This window comes from Poecilia latipinna, unplaced genomic scaffold (genome assembly GCF_001443285.1).
Source record: "Poecilia latipinna isolate Pla-1442-1.1 unplaced genomic scaffold, P_latipinna-1.0 Scaffold517, whole genome shotgun sequence".
Classification (NCBI taxonomy): Eukaryota; Metazoa; Chordata; class Actinopteri; order Cyprinodontiformes; family Poeciliidae; genus Poecilia; species Poecilia latipinna.
This window is the reverse complement of record NW_015113133.1, coordinates 259777-280827: the sequence shown is the minus strand read 5'-3', so window position 1 is coordinate 280827 and position 21051 is coordinate 259777. Positions and strand designations below refer to the sequence as shown.

General features: G+C 39.4%; 1 protein-coding gene across 1 annotated transcript in view; it reads left to right on the top strand.

Moving 5' to 3' along the window:
• The window catches only part of LOC106952463 (copine-8-like), a 110380-nt gene that overhangs the window by 15093 nt on the left and 74236 nt on the right, over positions 1-21051 (top strand). The window contains exons 2-4 of the mRNA XM_015040574.1: positions 2706-2746; positions 9530-9576; positions 10654-10757. Coding sequence (XP_014896060.1) covers positions 2706-2746; positions 9530-9576; positions 10654-10757 — 192 coding nt within the window. The remainder of the gene's footprint in view (positions 1-2705; positions 2747-9529; positions 9577-10653; positions 10758-21051) is intronic.

Below are 21051 nucleotides of genomic sequence, written 5' to 3'. Positions count from 1 at the left end.
TATTTTAAATGTACGCCATCATTTAGGTATGATAAGTGCAGACAAATTAAATCTAATCTTAGCAATTTAATTAGCACAAAGTTTGATTTAACTCTGTTGCTGCAATTTGCAGTTGCTTTCTATTAAAATGAATTAAGCTTTGCTGAGTGATCATTTGATCTTTTCTATGATTCATACCATCAATTTTAAATTCAATAAAGCACCGCAAGAAAATGTGCTGCTGATTTTATTTTATGTGTCACAAATTATATGAGTCTGCTAATATAACTGCTGGTTGACAATCTTAGGATAATATTTAGTCACACTGATAATAACACACCCTGAAAGAAGATAATCTGATATCCTTCCATACTAAACCAATAACAAATCTAAGAAGTTGGCTAATTATGCAGCTATTCTCTTGTCTTATGTCTCAAGAGAATAAAATAACTACATTGTGTGGCTGAGTTTCTGTGTCTGTGGCTCATTTCTGGTCTCTGCTTATGTAAAGTCATTTGACTTGTCAAGTCAATTGTAAATTTCCATTTCAAAACTACTACCAACAATGATCAAAAATCTCAATTTCTTTCCAGTCTCCCTGCTACGACTAGCCATCACTTATTCACAGAGACAGAGGTGACGTCACACTGTGTGTGTGAGAGGAGTCGGCGTAAAACAGAAATCTCATGTGTGTTGCCGTCTTCCATAACGGGGATTAAAAGCTAAAAATAATAATAATAAAACGGAGTGGTTTTGCTGTTGAAAGTTCAACCTTCCTGTTATTGTTGAGGTTTTGCACCTTCTGTAGAAGCAGCAGCGTTAAAGAACTACTGACATACAGTCTCTCCCTGGTTAGCGGATTTCTACACTGTTTGTCTTTCCTCTGACTTCATTTTCAAATACCTCACTGATCCGCGTTGAGTTATTTAGTATAAACTTTTACACCGAAGAGTGTTGGAGTTGGTTTTGGGTTTCTGACTAATAATTTTAGGTTTATAGTTTTCAGGACAGGATGAAAATGGCAGATTTGATTATGTTTACTCATCACTGAACGTATATGGGAGTACTGAACAAACTGGACTCATAGGCATACAACCTTTGGTTTGTAGATTAACCTGATTTAGAACACAGAACTGTATCCTCATCCATGGTACCTATGGAACATGGTGATTATACAAGTTTTTTTTCTTTGCATAAACACAACATATGCAGTTTTTTTCCCATGAAAATATATATTTTTTAATCAAATCTGAAACCATTTTTAACACTAACCATTAGAGGACCACCAATTGCAGTTTATTGGCCGATCACTGTTCTCCAAAAAGCCTGACCTGCCGATTCTGGTTTTGGAGTATTTTGTCTAAAAATGTAGCAATAAAGTCACTAAGTTGGCAACAGTGGACGCGGATGTGCAGACGTGACCCTGTGGTCAGTTAGTGGCTGATTTAGAGATGCTTCATCTTGAGTCAGCACACAGCTTCAGTTGTTACAGCGAGAAAATAGTGAAGAGCCCCAAAATCTGGGTGCAGTGATGGACTCAGACCTGAACCTCAAGAGACACATAAAGACAGTTACAAAGTCGGCCTTCTGTCACCTGATAGAAGACATCTCCAGGATTAAAGAACTAGTAGGCCAGAACCAGAACCAAAGATGGAGAAGCAGCATTCAGCTTCTATGAACCACAAATCTTTAACAAACATCTAGAAAACTTTAAAAAGCTGAAACACAGAGTTCCTTTAAATCAGGCATAAAACCCCACCTGGTTAGAGTTCCCTTATATTAGTAGTAAGTGGAACATTGACCGAAATATTTGACCATTCTGATGATGTAATGTGAAAATGTAATGTTTATTGTGTTATGTTTTTGTGATGTAAAACACTTTGAACTGCCTTGTTGCTGAAATGTGCTATACAAATAAACTTGACTTCTTTGTAAAGGTAGATAAGATCAGTTAAGATTTTATCCATCGATCCCCCAAAGGGAAGGAAATCGGGGTGGATTTATCGGTGCTACCACCTGTAAACAGATTTCTGTCTGCTATTAGCTTGGATTGCAGCGAGGTTGCACTGTTTCTGGAGCTCAACCCCAAGTGGCCGTTCATGAAATGCTAAAAATTTAAGGGCTGCCACTCAAGACTGTGCTCATTTCTCCGCCTTAGGGACTGGTAAAAGTTCATAAATTTTTATCCAACCAGACAGGTCTCTCTACCCTTAATCGGAGCTTATCCACGATTTCCTTTCCGTCATCTCTCGGGTGTTCCGATCCTTCCAAACCTGTCAATCCAGACCTCTGTCAGCACTGAGGTCCGTCTCCACTGTAATAGGACCCACAGCTCCATTTATTTCTCCTAGTGTACAGAAAAAAAAAGAAAACACAACCAGAGTGCCATGTAAATTTCATGGCATCCTCTGCTGTTGCTTCTAGCAAAGAGAAGAGTGCAAAGAGAGTGAAAAATAGTCCCAGGACTGAAGTTCTGTCATGGTACGGCTGAAATATGCATAAGCTCCACTGTAAGCTTGATGTTGTTGTCTGCTTAACGTTGCTGCCTAGATGATTGGAAGAAAAGGCTTTTGTTAATGAAGTCAGAAGAGGATTAGGAGTAAACAAGTTGTCAGGGTCAGCGAGGAAGCTAATTAGGAGAGTTTTAATGATGTAATAACTTTCTTTGCTGTGGCAGGAGAGAAGTGTAATTAATTTCTCTGTCCGTGTGTCTTTGTTCTCTTCAGGAACCTGCTGGATAGAGACACGTTCTCCAAGTCTGATCCAAGTAAGCTTCTCCCTGACTTATCTGTTTTCCTAGTCCAACCTACTCCCCCAGACACGCACACACGCACGCACGCACGCACGCACGCACGCATGCACGCACACACACACACATCACCAACAGGTCCTCTCAACAGCTCCCAGCATGTCTTACAAACATGTAAAAGCAACCTGCACGCGTACATTTTAGCAGATAAACTGGCACCACACGCCAACATGTTTTAACTGAACAAAAACAGACTGGCATTCACTGCAAATGTACACACACACACACACACACACACACACACACACACACACACACACACACACACACACACACACACACATTACCCACAGCTCCACACTGTTTGGCCTGTGTGAATCAGTGGGCATTTGCATATGTCAGGGGTCGTATTCGTCACTGTTCTCTGCTCTCAATGTGAGTGAGGGGAACCAGATCACTCACTCACACACACACACACACACACACACACACACACACACACACACACACACACACAAGTACCGACCTCACTTGCACAGACACACACCTCACTCGCTTGGCTGTTTTCATTTGACTACTAGTCTGGCTTTTTTAAAAGGTTTTGATCTACACCTTCATTAAAGGTGCATTCACACCAGCTGTCTTTAGTTCATTTTAGTTGAACTCTCGTTTGTTTGTCGAGAAAGTCTGGTTCGTTTGGGGAGGTGTGAATGTAAATTAGACTGGATGTGTTCTTTGTGTCAAAAACGCATCCAACGCATCAAAACGCATCCAACGCATCAAAACGCATCCAACGCATCAAAACGCATCCAACGCATCAAAACGCATCCAACGCATCAAAAACGCATCCAACGTGTCAAGTCGGACGCTTGATGTTGTGCGTCAAAATCACTCTTGACCCTCGTCTGAACAAGGCATGGAGGAGCCTCTTGACTTTTGCCTTTTTTTTCCTCTCCCTCTCTCTTTGTACAATGGCGGACAAATTACGGAGAGTGTCGCAGCTTTATTCACTGAGAGCAAGAAAATGTCATTATCAAGCTCCTCAGTGCCCTGTTTGAATTCACAAGACAATTCATAGGCGTTGTGAATTTGAGGTTCACAGCCTGGCTGCGGGTTGATGAGGGTCACTTTGAGCACCATTTTCATCTCACCTGAGCCCAGTTTGATGACCTGCTGACCTTCCTCGGTGCCTCAATCTCCTAGCAGGACACCAACTACAGACCACTACATGGTATAGCGAAGTCTCTCTGATTGTTTGAAGCTCCATCTGCAAAGATTCAGATTTTCCAGCTGCAGTGTTGGCTACGTTGGACGTGCTTTGAATGCTCTAAGTGCTTCATACGCTCACCAGAAGACACATTTTGAGACGCACCGCGAGCTTTCTTGCAGCCCCCTCATAGATTTTGCATGTAAACCAGACGCCTCTAACACTCAAATCCTGTTCGGTCTGAACGTAGCTTAATCAAACTCTGATGTAGACCAAAAGCTTGAACTCTGGTCCGCCTACAAACCTATGTCTTGGTTTGGCTGGAGTGAAGTCTGGTGTGGTATGAATGCATATATGAGAGCCAAGCGGATCAGAGACCGCTCCAAACGCAGGAAGTGGACCACAATGGAGGACATTCTGGGTAAACACAACCGTAACAAACACAACTTTCTACCGCTAGCTGGAGAAACGACTCATGGTCTTTTGCTAAAGACAAATGAGAAATCCTACAACCATTAAAATCTGACGACACTATTTTTATTTACATTTCATGAAGAAGGAAGTCACACTCTGTGTCTTTCTTCTTCATAGGTTTTTGTGTCGTATCCTTCAGTAGTTCTCGGTGCAGCACCACCACAGGTGATGAGGTGAACAGGTTTTTGCTTTATTTGACACAGTGCAGTGCCACAGAAAACTGCAGCAGCTGAAAATGTAACAAATGTTGCAACTTCGGTCCCCAATCAAACCGAGTCCACCGACTATCAGGATTAAAAGCATCCTAAGATCTCAGGTTACAGAAATGAGATGTTCCATTACTTGTTAACTTGCTTCCCTCAATACAGAAAACTTTCACCTATGAGACTCACATCCTGACACAGAACTCTGTCGTCTGGTTTGCTTCCTTCAACTTGTTCGCAGTTGACTGTCCAACATTTAAATGAACCATTTTTTGTTGAACGTATAATAAGCCTGCTTGATTTGGATTTCCTTTTTTTATATCCCCAGTGTTATGAGCCATCTGCCGTTTTGTTTTTGCCCATTTTTACTGTAGAGGATGTGTTTATGCGAGTCCAGTAAATAATATCCCCCAGTCGCTTAGAGCCGTTCTGGTTTTAGGGGTCACAGTCTGTCATTTTGCATACAAGTCAACTGTCCCAAATCTGCGTTTGTATGTATCTTATTCATGGGAATTCTCAGCTACAACAACAAAAATGAACTAATATGCAATGGCTGACATCAGAGTGGGTCAGAGTACGGATTTTTAATATCCAACCTTTTTTTAATTTATTAATGATTAATCGATCGGCAAATTAGTTGATGATTATTTCAACAATCGATTATTCACAATCGTTTCAACCCTACTCTATAACAATTTGTCTCATAGCCATACCATTCTAATTCATGTCACATAAGGTTCCACACAGACGCCTGTCCTCAGTCCTGTTCAAGATTTATCGTAATCCCTCGTTTACATCGCTCACTCCTGCGTTTCCGCTAGCAACCCGGACGGCTCTGTCAGACTCTGCCGTAGCTACGATTATCGTGGCCTGAGCTGCTGTGAGCTGTGTGGTTGGTTGCTGGTGAAGCCAAAAACTGCAGAGCTCCCAGAATTGTGGATTGGACCTTTAAATGTCAGATGGTGGGAAAGGAAAGGAGGATGAGCATCCCTGCCCGCCCCAACGCTTATCCAAGGAGGCACTTGTGCTGCGTCCATGTCTCTGCTCTGCTGACAGCACTGGCCCCAGTCACACAGCATTAGACTGCCTCGACAGAGCCGCACACACACACACTCACTACCGCAGACACACACATACATACATCTCAGGCCACCGGCAAGCTCACAGACCTTATTCATATCAGCTTATAAAGCTGAACAGCATTCCAGTGTTTTACTTTTTTGCATGTTTGTGACTGTGTGCATGCGTGTGTGTGTGTGTGTTTCATCCCTTGTGTTTGCTTCAGCAGACTGGAAAAGGGCATTAAGCAGACAGAACCCTGTCAAAGTATGTATGTACCTTCTGTACTGCCTACATTGTAGCAGTAAATATAGCCTGGAGTAATCTGGACAAACGAGGTTTTAGGTGAACGCACCACTATGTGTGCCATGCATCTACTGCTGTTCACAGATGTTGTTCTTAGCCTTTGTTAGTAATGCAAGGTCTATTCCTCAATCAGTGCTTTATATGATGCAAATGTGGTAGCGTGTTGATTCCAAATTAGCTATCAAGCTATCCAAACCATTCTGGCCAAATGCAAAAAAAAAAAAGTAATCCGTAAAAAATAAATGGTGTGCCACACCTAAACTTTGCAGTAACTGTTTCATCAGATATTGGCCCACTCTTCCTTGTGGAATTGTTTCATTTGAGCAATGTTGGGTTTTTTCTTATGAACAGCTTAGGTTTCTGAATTTTTATTTTAAGACTGACCTTTTTGTTACTTTTGGTCAGGAGTGACCAAAGTATTCTCTTAAAGCTGCAGTACCTAACTTTTGCAAAAATATGTTTTTTACATATTTGTCTGAAAAACATGCACCGCTCCCAATCAAAAACAACCAATCAGAGCTAGGAGGAGTGGTTTAGTGCTGTCAATCAACCTTGTGTATATGCCTTGTGTATGTAGAAATGGTGGTCAAACAACAGTCTTCGGTGGCCATGCTAACTAACCTGACCAACCATTATTCTGTTGTAATGCACCTGCTGTAGTGTAGCAGAGAGCAAGTGGGGGGAGAATGTGAGCAGCGCATACACAAGATTAATTGACAGCGCTAAGGCCCTCCTCCTGGTTCTGATTGGTTGTTTTTAGAGAGTGGAGTATTTCTGCAGAGGACAGCAGGACTATCGAGGGAAGGCACAGGAGCTCAATTTTTTTTTCCCCCACAGATTTTCTGTGTTATGCTGTCAGGACTTAATGGTAATTTTAACTATGTAAAAAGAACAAATTTTTTAATGTAAAAAAAATTACATCCTGTAGAATTAAGTGCTTGGACAGTCTAACCGTTCTTCAGCTGCTCAGCAATCTGTAAGTCAGATGCGCTCCGACACCCTTCTATCAACATGCATTAAGATTCTCAACAGCTGCGCTACTGAAAAGAGCTGCCTTCGGTGCCAACGACCCCGGCACCTGGTTCACCTGCGGCCCTGCGTCTGACTGGAACACATTCTGAGATTTATCGTTCATAAACACGGCGAACAAATCCTAAATGTGTTAGTTTGGCTTCCCTTAAACATTCTTACACTTAAAACTTTCCAACACATCAGCTTGACAAACTTTCTTTTCGTAAGATCTTTGCCTTCCTGTTTGTTGCTTTATTCCTTTGACCTGTTGGTGTCTTTCAGAGTTAACAGCGCCGTCAACGATTTCCCTGTTTCACATTTTTCTGCATTCACGCTGCAGACAAAGGCGTTGTTGTTTTGTTTTGTTTGCACCAAAGCTATATGTTCAAGGCTGGAGTTTGAAAGGAAAAAATAATAAAACTATTTCACAAGTTATCAGTAAAATCCAGAGCATGTCGGCTCATCAGCTCCTGTCCAAATGATCAAATTTGTTCAAAGGAAAAAAAAAATAGAATTAATCAGGTCTGATTTTGAAACTGGAGATAATTTTCGCTCTCGATCTTCAACAGCTCATAATTTCATGATTAATTCTCTCATGTCCATTCATCAGTATGTAAGCAGCTCATATATTAACATGTGCATAAATTTGCAATTAATGAATGCTGCAGGTAATGATGATGCACGTTGCCTCGGAAGGTGTTGCCTCTGCAATCAGAACCTCATGTCATGAAATCAAAAGTATTTTTATTTTTTTTAATAAAGTCTTCCAAGTCAGAACCAAAGATAGCGGGGATGTTGAACCGAACTTAAGATGCCAGATGTATCCATGCTGGGGTTTGTTCACATATTTTATAAGAAAACAAGATAAGGACTGTCAAAGGTTGCTTTTCTTGGTCTATTAGAGTTGGTAATTCCAGCTGTTCAGGTGGAATGTGTTGGAAACGCATAGTCTGCTCTCCTTGTGATGTGTTCTTGTTAGATGGTTCCCAAGGTATAGCATATCGATTGGAGTAGGATACATCGATTGATTAATGAAATATGGTTTGTCATCGGATTAAAACAATAAAGTAAAACAATAAGGTATTAGAGTATTTTACACAAAAATTTGAATCTATGATGTCATCTAATTGCCTTTATTTTACACAGAAAAACAACAGCTACTCCTTATTGATGCACCGATATGAACATCGGGGCTGCTATCGATATTTCATTAATTTGCTGTTATGGCTGATATCCGATATATCATACATATTCTCTACCATTTTGACACTTTGACAAAAAAGAAATTTGGAAATAAATATTGGCTGTTAATACTCACACAGTTTTATTTATCGAGCCTATACCAATATGGTTAAAATTGAGTATTATCGGCGAATACAAATGTTGGTTCTGATGTATTGTATGCCCCTAATTATTACGTTTTAATAATGCCGTCTATAATCTTAAAATTTTTGACTACGAGTGGAATATGGACTTAAAATTTTATCACTTTTGCCTTGTGTACTATTGTGATGATGACAAAAGTGACAATAAGAACTATTTATTGCTTCTTTTTCAGGTAACTATATGTATTTGACTGCTATAACTGTGTCACAACAGTTATAGCCCTACCAATACAAAAAATGATCTTACAAAACATTCCCATTTGCAATACACTTGTCTAGAACATGAATCACGTAAAGAAGTGTGATTTGTATTGCAGAACTCCACACAGTAAGTGCAGTAGTTGTATTTTCACATTTATTGATGCTTCCATTTAAAAAAACAGTGGGACGAGAGGCAGTGTACACCCTGGAGAAGACAATAAAATGCTAAAACTGAACACTAAAGAGAGATGAGAATCGAGCGGAATTGGCTCCTGTTCTATAGAACTCCATTATTTCCAAACTGACATGTTCCCTTTATTTTGCTTCACAGTCTTACCATAACGTCTGCGGAGTCTGCATTAGTGGAAGAAATGAAACAAACATGAAATTAAAAAAAATGTAAAAGATCAACAGGAAAGAAAATTGATATAGGATTTCAAAAGTAAAACAGGAGTTCTTTATCTCAGTTTTTTTTCCAACCACAATGGTCTCTCCTCCTGAATGCATTTTGCCAGGTAACACATGTAAAAGTGTGTCGTATGACTGGATTTTCTGACTTAATGTTGGCTGACATGGGGCTCGTGTTTGTGAATACCGTAAAGGCTGCTTGAATGCAAATGAAATGTCACATTAGTGACAGCTGATTGCCTGGCTCTGTTCTCTCTCATGGTCCATCCTCAGGAAACACTCACAGACTCCTACTAACGTTGAGTAGTCCCATCAGAATACTGTCCTTCACTCCCCACCCCTCCGCTCCCCAACTCCGTGAAATATCACTGTGCTGTGAGGTGGAGTTCCATCTGGATTTAATTAGGACAAGGTTCTGTCACGTCAGGATGTGGATAAAGAACTCCCTCTTGGCTGGCCTCAGAGTGTTGCTTCTCTGCTGTTAAATACTCTCAGTTGAATCTAACCCTCTCCTTTTCTCTGCCCTCCTTTGTTTCCTTCTCAACAGTTTGTGTTCTGTACACTCAAGGGATCGCCAACAGAGAATGGAGGGAGGTGAGTACCAAGTGAGACGGTTGGGGAACGGCTGGCTAGGCTCCCAGTCACACGCTGTAGCAGCATAAAGATGTTTTGAAAGCTGGTAGGGCTGAAACGATTAATCGTGATCATTCATGATTAATTGACTAACCATGATTAATCAATTGATCATGATTAATCAATTGATCATTATTGGTTGATTAACCACAATTCATTGCTTAATTAAAATAATTGTCAACTAAATTAGTAATTGATTAATTGCAAAACTGGAGAAAAAGACCATTTGTTGAAAGAACAACATATTAACCCAAAACCGTACCAACGATGTATACAGTTTACATTTAAGATTTATTTTTAGCTTTTAGCTTTACCTCATTCAAATTTTGGAAACAACAAAAAATGTCCTGTTAAGCACCCTTTGTTGGCAAACTATTAATCAGATGTATCCTTTGCTACAAATGATCCAGCATTCACTAAAGAAAAGCACTGTTGTTGCATTTTAGGCTACGAAATGTTTTTCTTTTTAAAAAAAGGAATTGAAATATTTGTTTATTTTCATTTTCTTTATATTTCTAATATTTGATCAAAAAGGTTTAAGTTGTTAAATGAATTGTCTCCAGAAAGTGGCTAACATTTTTTTAGCCAACTAATCGCCAGTGAAATCTGTAGACAGCATTGAGATGATATTTTAGGCTTGAATAGTTTTGCCTCACTTGAACAGTTCAACTCCTTTTAGCACAATTTGCACAAAAAATAGTCATTTCCGAAGTCCCGTCAGATTGTTGTTGTTTCTTAAGCAAAAATAAACACTGGTTGTGCATGTGTTATTTGCGGATGTCGCTTGTGCGTCAGATTAATGGCGGTACCAGAAACTCGCAAATACAAAGGTTCCGGTCACGTTAAAGTCCTGGCCCTAATATTCATGGATATTTTTATTCACCTATTTTTTCATACATTTTTTTTTTAACTGCTTTAAACTTGGTAAATTATGTTGTTTTCTGTGTTTACAACAATGCACATTATGTTACAGTGACAATAATAATCTGTCAAGCACTAAAACAATAGTAAAAGCTAATTGGTTGATTTGTCTTTCAGTTTGGCAGGACAGAAGTCATAGACAACACCCTCAATCCTGACTTTGTCCGCAAATTCATTGTGGACTACTTCTTCGAGGAGAGGCAGAATCTTCGCTTTGACCTGTGAGTTAACACTCGACTAATACGTGTCAATGTGTACATGTTTGTGTTTGTGTGTGTGTGTGCGTAGGTGTGTGTGTGTGTGGGGGGGGGGAGGTTGTGTGCAAAACCATGAGTGAAAGTGCTGCTTTGTGTTTAGCAAAGTTGAGCTGCGACTGAAATATTCATAGTTGGCAGGCACCAGAGATGTAAGCCTTCACTCCCCTAAATAAAAGAGAAGTTTTTTCTGCTGCTTATAACCTCTACTTTCATTTAAAGTAAAAGTCAAAACACAAGTCTGGACACAATAACACATTTTTGCTACAATTTGAATCTATTTCCATCTGTTTCTATGTAATGAAGTGTACTCTTAGACACATCTGTGATTTGCAGTAGTACTTATATTTACGTTATTTTGTCTTCTTCCTCCTCTTTTAAAGCCCGCTCACATTCCGTGGTACTAAGAAGTGCATAAAAAGCCCTTATGAAAGTAACAAATTACCATGTTTTTACAGCAGATGCACAAGATTGCTTGGTCTCGAATCCTTTTAGGCCTAAGTGCAGCATTTGACACAGTTGATCATACAATTTTAATTGACTGCCTTGAGCGCCGAGGGTCAGTGCCGAGTCTCCCAGAGCTCACCGCTCGGCTGGAACCTGCTACGCTAAAGCAGGTCATTTCTGCGGCTCGCGTGGCGGAAATAAGCCTCGCCGCCACCCATTTGGTGACCCCCCACATCCCCCTCCATGGTCCGTGACTTTAATTTTTACTGGACGCTTTTTGTACTGTGTGCTTTTAATACATTTTCCTAATTTTTTTATTTTTTTTTGTACGTTTTAAATGAAGGTCGAGCTTTAATTTTGACACTCTGACTTTATAGATCGCTATTCAACATACCTGGAGCTACAACAATACCGCCTGTATGAAATCAGCATTATTTAAGAAAAAAAAAAGCCAACTGGGTAGGTTCATGAAGTGATATGAATAAGTTTGATGTATTGGCTGCATTTTCAGTCTGTCTGGTTCTGATTAAACGGCGAGCTCGATGTTAACGCGGGATCAGCTAATCTGTGTTTGCCCAGGTGGAGAGTCTCATGCTGTAATCCCGTTGGCCAATTAAAAAAAAAAGTATCTAATTTAGTTAAATCTACAGCTGTTGCTGTAAATTATAGCTTTGTGATGATTTGTGGACGATGATGCATAAAACATGAGTATGGTGGAAACGTGGGGGTGCGGTCCTTCTCACGCTCATTTTGGGATCAGAATTAGCTGAAATAATGATTTCAGATGTTTGCTGTCGATTGATTTTTTTCTTATTAATTTACATTGAACATCACAAACTCAGGCTCATATACCCAAATGGCATGCTATATTTGGGAAAAATATATTTTAGCTTATAAAATGGGAAATGACTGCCTTCCAATCCAGGAGCTCCATTTTGTTTTTACTTGGCTCTGATTGGCTGTACTCCCCCCAGAGTGGAGACAGAAAATGAAAATAAATATATGGATATTTGTGCGATGCATTCAAAGTGAAGTTTTCATGCTGGATCATGTCTGCATTGTTGCATCCAACACTAATCTGCTGTTACTTACATTTATGGATTAAATAACAAGACTTAGCATTACTGTCAGAAACTTCAAACAGGCTTACAAACTATTTGATGTGAAATTACAGCATCAGTAATGTGATTATGACTGACATGCAGTTAAATGGTTTGGTAATTAATTCATTAGGCTCAGGTTGCTGATCAGCATCACGATGATTCACACTATCCACATCTGACACATGCATTTATGTCAAATTGTTCTGCAAAAACATAACCCCAACCTCCTTAATGAAACCAGCTTCCTCACACAGAGTTGGACTGCTACACTGCGGCTCATGAAATATGGAAAACTCCTTTGTTAGTATCTTGGACTGTCTTAAGGACCCACGTTGCTTACAAGCTGCAGGAGGTTGCGCCGAAGGTCAAAGAGAGATAGCTAGCCGTTTGATCTTGTGCATGTTTGAATGTCAGAACCTAAGAAAAAAAAAAAAGCATGTGGAATCTGACCCTTCGTCATTTGCAGTGGTCAGCTTTTTGCTATTAGAGAAAACGTAGAGACAAAGAAACCACGTCTAATTCTGCCTGTAGTTTGTTGTAATATCACAGAACTTTACGAAAGTTTTTCAAGTTTACAGTTGGACAAACTGTAAACTTGACACATTAAAGATGAAGCAAAAGAAACTCAATGCATCTCTCAGGTCGGCCTGTCAAAAACAAATTTTGCCAGACGATAAATTGTTCGAGAAGATATTGCGATAAACGATAATATTGTTGTCTTGAGACTAGTTTCAATTAATATAATAGTAGTGGTATAATGATACAAGAATACATTTTCAAGAATCAGATTAGTTTTGTATATCTACATCTGACTTTATTAAACGTGAAAATTACTTAGTTGCAGGATTGTTACAATGCTGAACTTTCTAACAAGATACAGATGCTAAGAAAGATACTCTATGCTTTTTTCAGATGAGCAGCAACATTTTTAAAGGCACTGGCTTCTTTCTAGTTAAGAGGAAGTCAACAATATTTTAGCCTTCTTAATTTAGTAAAAGCCAATAAAGTGGGTCAGAATTCAGCTCTTGTTTATAGAAATATGTTTAAAAATGACACTTCCTAATTCATGCTTTATGAAATTTACATACTGTAGTGTTGGGGCCAAAAGAAATTTGACAATTTAGACAAATGTGAATTGGTCTGTTTGGATTGATTTTGACACCAATGAGTATCTTTGAATAATTTATTTTCCCAGAATCGATTACATCGAGATATTGACTATTTTGACCACCATTCTTTTCAGACTTTGATTAGGACTGTATTTGCCATCAGACTGCTAGAATCCCTGACAAGCAGTAAAGTGATAGAAACTGATAGTGTGTGACTGATAGTGTGTGCATGTGTGTGTCCTTGAGGGGTGTTTGCCGCCTATGCTGCATATATCACATTCAAAAACCAGAAAATTGTCCCAAATATAGCACAAACGACTCGTATTTACACACATTTGTGAGACGTTCAGGCTGTGCAGCAGTGTGGGTCCACCCCGCCCAGACTTCCTGCAGCCTCTCTCACCTCCCACATTCCTTATCACAGGACCAGCGCTTGCTCTTGCCTCCCGCCGCCCTCTGACGCTGTCCTGAGGTTGGGAAGTTGCTTTTATTGTAGCTTCCGCATTACTCCCACCTCTCTTATCTCTGCAGAAGGGTTCCAGTGCCTTTAGGACATCCATACAGGCAGACAGCACTGAGCTCAACACAAACACAAACCATCCCACCGCCTTCGCGCACAAAAGCCACAACAACGCTTTGCATCCGCTCTCCAAGTCTGCAAAATCCTGTTAACTCTTATCTAGCGACTGGCAGTGAGATAAGCGGTCTCTTTTTTTTTTAAATCATTATTATTATTCTTGTGTTGCTCACTGAAGCCAGTGGAAGCCCCCTGGCTGGATGGTTCTCTAATCAAGTGTGCTAAATTGGATCAGACTAAAAAAAAAAAAAAAAATGAAGGAAAATCCCTGCAAAAGAAATAAATAAATAAAGGAAGGATAGAGCTGTATTCACTTTATTTCACTAAACTAGAAATATTTCTTCTTAAGCAGGTAATAAAAATATGTCCTCACTTGGAACCGGATATTTATAGACATTTATCAAAGCCTGTTGCAGTAAGCAGTTAACCACCTGATAAATGAAAATGAGCTCAATAATTTCCATTCTAACCATTAATATTTTTTGAAGGACAATTTTGGTCATAGACATTTCCTAACACATTTTATTTATGGTTACGGTTGTAGTGTTTTTTTAAATTTCCATTCTAGTCATTGTTTTTGGTTGTCGTATACTTTAGATATCTCCCAGTTCCAGCTAAAGTTTACAAAATTAAACTTTATCAGTCTTTGAGAGAGCGAACTTGCATTATTATACCATCATCAATATTTAGGCTTAGACTTATTTTATTGTCATTTACAAAGACACGTAAGTGAAATTGGCAATGAGATGTCAGTGTTATCAATATCATTATATTATCAACATCTTGCTTGAAAAATTATCGATTGTCAGTGTTATCAATATCATTATATTATCAACATCTTGCTTGAAAAATTATCGATTATCGCAATAATTACTGAAACAATTTATCGTCCGGCAAAATTTGTTATCTGCAGAATCTGTAAGTCTGTCCTGTCGCTATGAGAAATCACTTTCTGTTCTGCGGAGCTATAGGCTGCTGTCAGGAGAAAAATTATATTTTTATCTCCCAGGTGATCCTATTCTATTTATTACTGCTCCAGTTTTACTACAGAACATAAACCAGCAGTGTTTATGCAGCCTCTGGTTATTAAACAGTTTACACAATAAACAGGAGAAGTCTGTGGGTCGTAACCATAAAAACTGAAAACTGAGTATCTGTTAAACACATTATATGCTGCGGAGACTTGGGCTGTAAAACCATGAAGCAACACAACAGCAGCAAGGGATGGGCAAATACTTGTGTCATTTATTTTTATCATTGGCAGAATTTTTCATTTATTGTGAAAATAACAATAAAGTCTGCACTCTCATTTTTGCAATCCCTCAAAACTAACAGAATGGTTGGGATTGGATTGTCGTAGAGGTGCAGAGAAAAATAGATTTTATGGGTAATTGATTCCATGGCTCAGGCTATCACCTGTCTTAATATTCCAGTAAGTGATGTCCGCCGGCCACTGACTTTTGGGACATTTTTTCTGGTGGAAAAACAATTCTGTTAATAAAATGAAACCCGGAGATGTAGCTATTATTTAGTATAATTTAGTGCGGTGCGCAGCAGCAAAGGGAGAGTAACGCAGAAAAACTGTTGAAGAATAACTCAAAACAACTTCTATTTTTTTCCTCGCTCTATGTGCCGACTACACTACGCTGATCCATTGCTATAGCAGCTGACTGACAACAACTCCATTAGCGTGTTAGGATTCGACACCAAAAAACATGCTGATATTCCCCACGCATACAACAGAATATTCAGTCCAATTTTGTTTTGTTTTTTTCAGGTTTGTCTTTTATTTTGCGAATATTAATAAGTGATCGTCTGAACACTGTAGTGGTTGATTAGTTCATGTAAACACCTGCTCTACTGATGACCTGTCAGAGAGTTGGTGTGTGGTCCTTTTTTTCTTACTGATCGGAAACACTGAATTCCACAGCACATCTACATGTTAGGTTGTCAAAGTCAAGCTAGCCTAACTGAGCTAATCTCCTCTCCCTCGATACACATATATTTTTTAATTTAAACTCTTTTCTAACCTGTGAAATGTGATACCCTCAGACCTTGCTATCTAGTTATCGCAGTGTTGACTATTTGTACTTTTAAGATTTAGTGCCTCATGTTGACAACTTGAAAGCTTATGCCAATGGTAGTCACCGATCTTGTGAGCGGGAGGTCACGTTGTAACATGTCTGTAGAAGAAGCGATTTGCTTAAGAAAGTAAGGAGTAAGGCAAAGAAACAAAACATTTCTATTCTACATCCACTAGTCGTGGAGTCGACTGCTGAAGCTGAGTAAATATCTCCAGGGTTATAAGGGGGTGAGAATGTGAGAATCTGTTATGGAGAATTGAGCTTTAGCACCAGGGTGGATAAAAGTAAATAAGCACTTCTATGTTTAGAGATGAAGTTGGTGGAGACAGTTCAGCGCATTTAAACTGGGACACAGCAGAGTATGGAGAATGTATTCTAGTCTGGTCATATCAGTGAAAATGGGATGCATGGTTTTGCTTTGTTTGTTTTTGTTTTTTCAAATTATACACAGAAATGGCATAAACAAATCTTTATATTCCATCTCCAGTGTGTTGTTCATTGTTGAACACATAGCCGGCTAATGCCACATTTGCGCGGCATCTCGTAACGATCAGTGTGAAGGCTTCAGGAGGGCTTCAGAAAGCTGTTAGGAAACCACGCTCCAGTGCCAGGGCTGCTGTAGTTCTGTTGTGGCCCCGTTTTGTTTGTGTACCATCATTAGTCATCATCGCTCGGTTCAAACCGAGCTCCGAGCGGCCCGCTCCCCCAGCAAGACGAACCGCACAGGACCAAGAGAAATCCTGTCTGGCTCAGTGCCGATGCAGAGTGATGTCATCTACATAAACACACACACACACACACACACGCACACACATGCACACACACGCACACACACGCAGTCACACACAGTTAATGTGAAGTCACAAGGTGCCTAGGGACATCTCGTCCAGCAAACACTTGTGTGTGTGCGTGTGTGTTGCTTGTGTGTGTGAACATGTGCAGCCGAATCCGTCATACATACATGGGTAACATGTCCCCCCGCCCCCCTCGCACCCCCTTTGTTCTTTTTTTTTAAACTACCTTTCTGTCCCTCATAATTAAATAAAAATAAATGAATCATTCATGAACATTGGACCGAACGTGAAACGCACCTGTGCGTTCAGCTGGCAGCACGTTGCGTAACAGCGGCGTGACTCCTTCACTCTTATGGAATGTATAGTACATTAAGCGGCGCTCGGCGCTCCGTCCTGCCGTGACACACAGCATCCACTCGCTTTTGTCAGCGGGCGCCTTATCAGACGTGGCATGCTGCCTGCCGAGGCTCTCCTATTTACACAGTCCGCCGCGCGCCGCCGCACACGTACATTGACGCGCACCTGACACGCTGAAGGTACTGTGTGTCACTGCAAGCAAACAAAGCTTGATAAATTGGTCTCTGGAGAAGGCAAGCGGATTATGTGGTCCGCGTGGCGCAGCGGCGGCTACTTGTAGGTGAACGGTTCAGCCCGCGTGGTCCGGGTGAAATGGGAAAAAAATGCGAGCTTGGTTAAATGTTTGTTTCAAATGAGTTTATCTGATTAGCGGTTTGTACCGTTGGGTTACAAAGAAGAGACGTAACATAGCAGAAATTATTTAAAGGTTCCTAACCCGCTTTGTTTCAAAAATAAATTCGCTTAATGGAAACACTGCAGTTTAAACAAACAAACAAACAAACAAACAAACAAACAAAAACTCTGGTTTTTCGATAAAACGTTTGGCGCTAGGTAGAGTGGTTTTTTGTTTTGTTTTGTTTTTGTTTTGACGGTATCGAAATTGGTTTATTTAATAAAACTCCAATGTCCAGATATTGTGCTAACCAAGAAGAAGACGACAGGATGTAGTTGGATGATGTGGGCATCGCATGATTTTTAATGACTTATTCCACAAACAAACATACTCACCTGGGTTTCTTATTGAATAGAAACAGCGCAATTTCAAAATTGCAAATATATCAGTCTGAGCCTCATAAACACAAATATAGATCTAATAAAATTATGTTTTTCAGAAGGGTGCAGCACTCCTGAAACTGCAAAGATTGTTGGGGCGTTGTCATAGAAACCATCAAATGTTTTGTGAGAACAAGATGCGAAATAGCCCTCATTTTGTAAAAAAAAAAAAAGGAGAAAAAAGGGTATTTTAATAATTTTTTATATATTGATAGAATTGTTTTATTTATGAAACACTTTCATACCAGAGGGAGGCTAAGACGACTGATATGGCTCCATAAGGAAATATGCACACACCTTAGTTCAAGCCAGGACTTGTATTATATACCCAAATATCTGTCCAGGTGCTACAGCTCCATTATGAATAAAGTGAACACCTGCTTTTAGAAGAAGAGTGCACTGAATGAGAAGTATCTCTGCTTCCTCAGCATCAGTTCATCTCCCCCCCTACTGTGCATCAGCAAATGCACGAAAGTAAAGTCAAATTGCTAAAGTACTCCCAGAGTGCAGCACTTATAAATCATTTGTACAAACTCCTCACAGATGAAAGGCCACGTAAAATATTTAGCAACTGTCTTAAGTTTTTTAAGTTTTCCCAAGGTTGTGTCTAAAGGTGAGCACAACACAAAGTCCCACCGAGCGGCTAAATATAGCTCGGCTTATTCTAGTTTTCCAATATGACGTGGAGGTCTCCCTCCGTGTTCATTTTAATGTTTAAAGTGTTAATGTACATTTTCATAACAGGAAGTTGCAAAATCAGCATGCCAAGCTGAACATGTGCTGTAAAATGTGACTCAGAATCAGGATTTTTGCAAATAAGCAGTGATGCATGTCCCCTCCAAAGGGAGGAATCTGAGATGAAATGTTACTTTAAAGCTTAAACCATTAAAATATACGAGTCCCAACAGAAAAAATGTAAATGAGAAGCTGATTGAAAAATAACAAGCAAAGTTGCAATGCAAGGAATTAGAGAGGGTCCAACAGAAAAAAAAGCTGGTCTTAGCAGATGGGATGACATGGCACAGATTGCATGAATATGTATAGCACTATCTGGGGAACAAGAAACAGGTGCAAACAGTGAGGCCAGACGACTCAAAATGGCTGAAAACAAAAACAAAAAGTAAGACAAACTACATAATTTAGCAAAGGCTGTGTCACTGATATCACATGCATTTTGAAAGTCATCAAAAGGATTTGAGAAATGCTTGAAGGAGAGACTAGCTACAGGGAAATGGTGTTATGTTTACTGGGAGTTGTTTTCCGCCATGTTTGTGAACTATTCATGGGGACAAGGTTTTTGAAATATAATCCATTCTTGGTAAAAAAAAAAAAAAAAAAAGAAAAAAAAGAAACAAAAAGTGAAACAACTGCATTGTGACACACTTTGGAGTATTTCTCAGACATTCATCTGGTTTTACGCTTTTCCAAGCTGCGGCAAGTTGCACACTAAAGAATTTATTTTTTAAATATATGGTTCAGTGCAGATTATGCTGGTAGAATTTCCCATGTGTTTGTATCCTAATATATTACATTTTCTTGGCCTTCAAGATGGGTGTAATTAGCGGTGCCCCCCTTTTGTAAAAAAAAAAAAAAAAAAATATATATATATATATATATATATATATATAGCAGTGAATGGAAGCAGCTGGAAGTCTCAGGTTTCTAAAAATTTTACTTTGTGTTTTATTTGATTGTTTAGTGTCGACACATTGTTGTGATGATAACACCTCTATGGTCTGTCTTGAGGTAGTCTCTTTCAGCTAATGCTACATATGATTGGAATAGAAGATTAAATTCTGAAGGTTGTTTGGCTCTGAAACAGAAAAAACAAGTTGTTGCTGCAGAAGCTTAGCTTGGGGAAACATGCAGCAGCAAATTTGATCAAAATTTAACTTAATAAAATGAACTATGGACATCAGCAGATGTTTTCTTATAGCAGAGGACACATAAAAAAACATGAAAATACACTATTTTCTTATCTGGGAGACTTTATGCTCACAAATAACACCCTCTGTCACCTTAATGGTCTGAGTGCTAACTCTGTTAGAGCTCTCTGTTGTTGCTGTGGCATCAACTGTATTCTGTACTCCTAAATCAGTCTTAGATTGTTCTTCTTCATGAAGCCATGTTTCATAACCTTATAGGCTGAAAAGTGTTTTGTTCAGATTGACTATTTCTGGTGGGTGAAGAAAGATCTTCCCTATTTTATTTTATTTATTTATTTGTTGTTTTTATGTCCTCCTGTCCGGCAGTATAATCGTCAGAATTGCTATGGGTGCCCAGAGGGAGCGCAACAGATTCACTTTGACCAGTGGAGTATTAAAGCTTTCGCTATAAAACTCTAATTGATATATACTTATAAAAAAAAAAAAACCTTTAGTAGAAATTGCGTTGGTTTAGTGGTGGGCATTTATTGGATATAATTTAGATTTATTGGTGTCTTGATATATTCCAATTAAAGCCCCTCAGAACTGTCCGTATTGTCGGGATTGCTACTTTTACTATTTTTTTCTCTTTGTTCATCAATAAATGTATTTATCAATAAATTTTGATTAATTAGAGCAGGGATCAAAGAAGAAAGGAAGCGAACTGGGGCAAAAAGCTATAAGGAAAAGCAGGAGATAATAGAGGAGAGAAGGAAGGGTAAAGAGAAAACAAAAAAAAACACCCGAGTAGTCTGCTTCTTACGGAGCCCCTAAGGGGACATGGAGAAAAAAAAAAGGAAAGAAATCCCGACTTATTATCGCGAGATCCCGAGAAACTAAGTCGAGATCTCGAGATCCCGACTTATTATCGCGAGATCCCGACTTATTATCGCGAGATCCCGACTTATTATCGCGAGATCCCGACTTATTATCTCGAGATCCCGACTTATTATCGCGAGATCCCGAGAAAATAAGTCGAGATCTCGAGATCCCGAGAAAATAAGTCGGGATCTCGAGATCTCGAGATAATAAGTCGGGATCTCGAGATAATAAGTCGGGATCTCGAGATAATAAGTCGGGATCTCGAGATA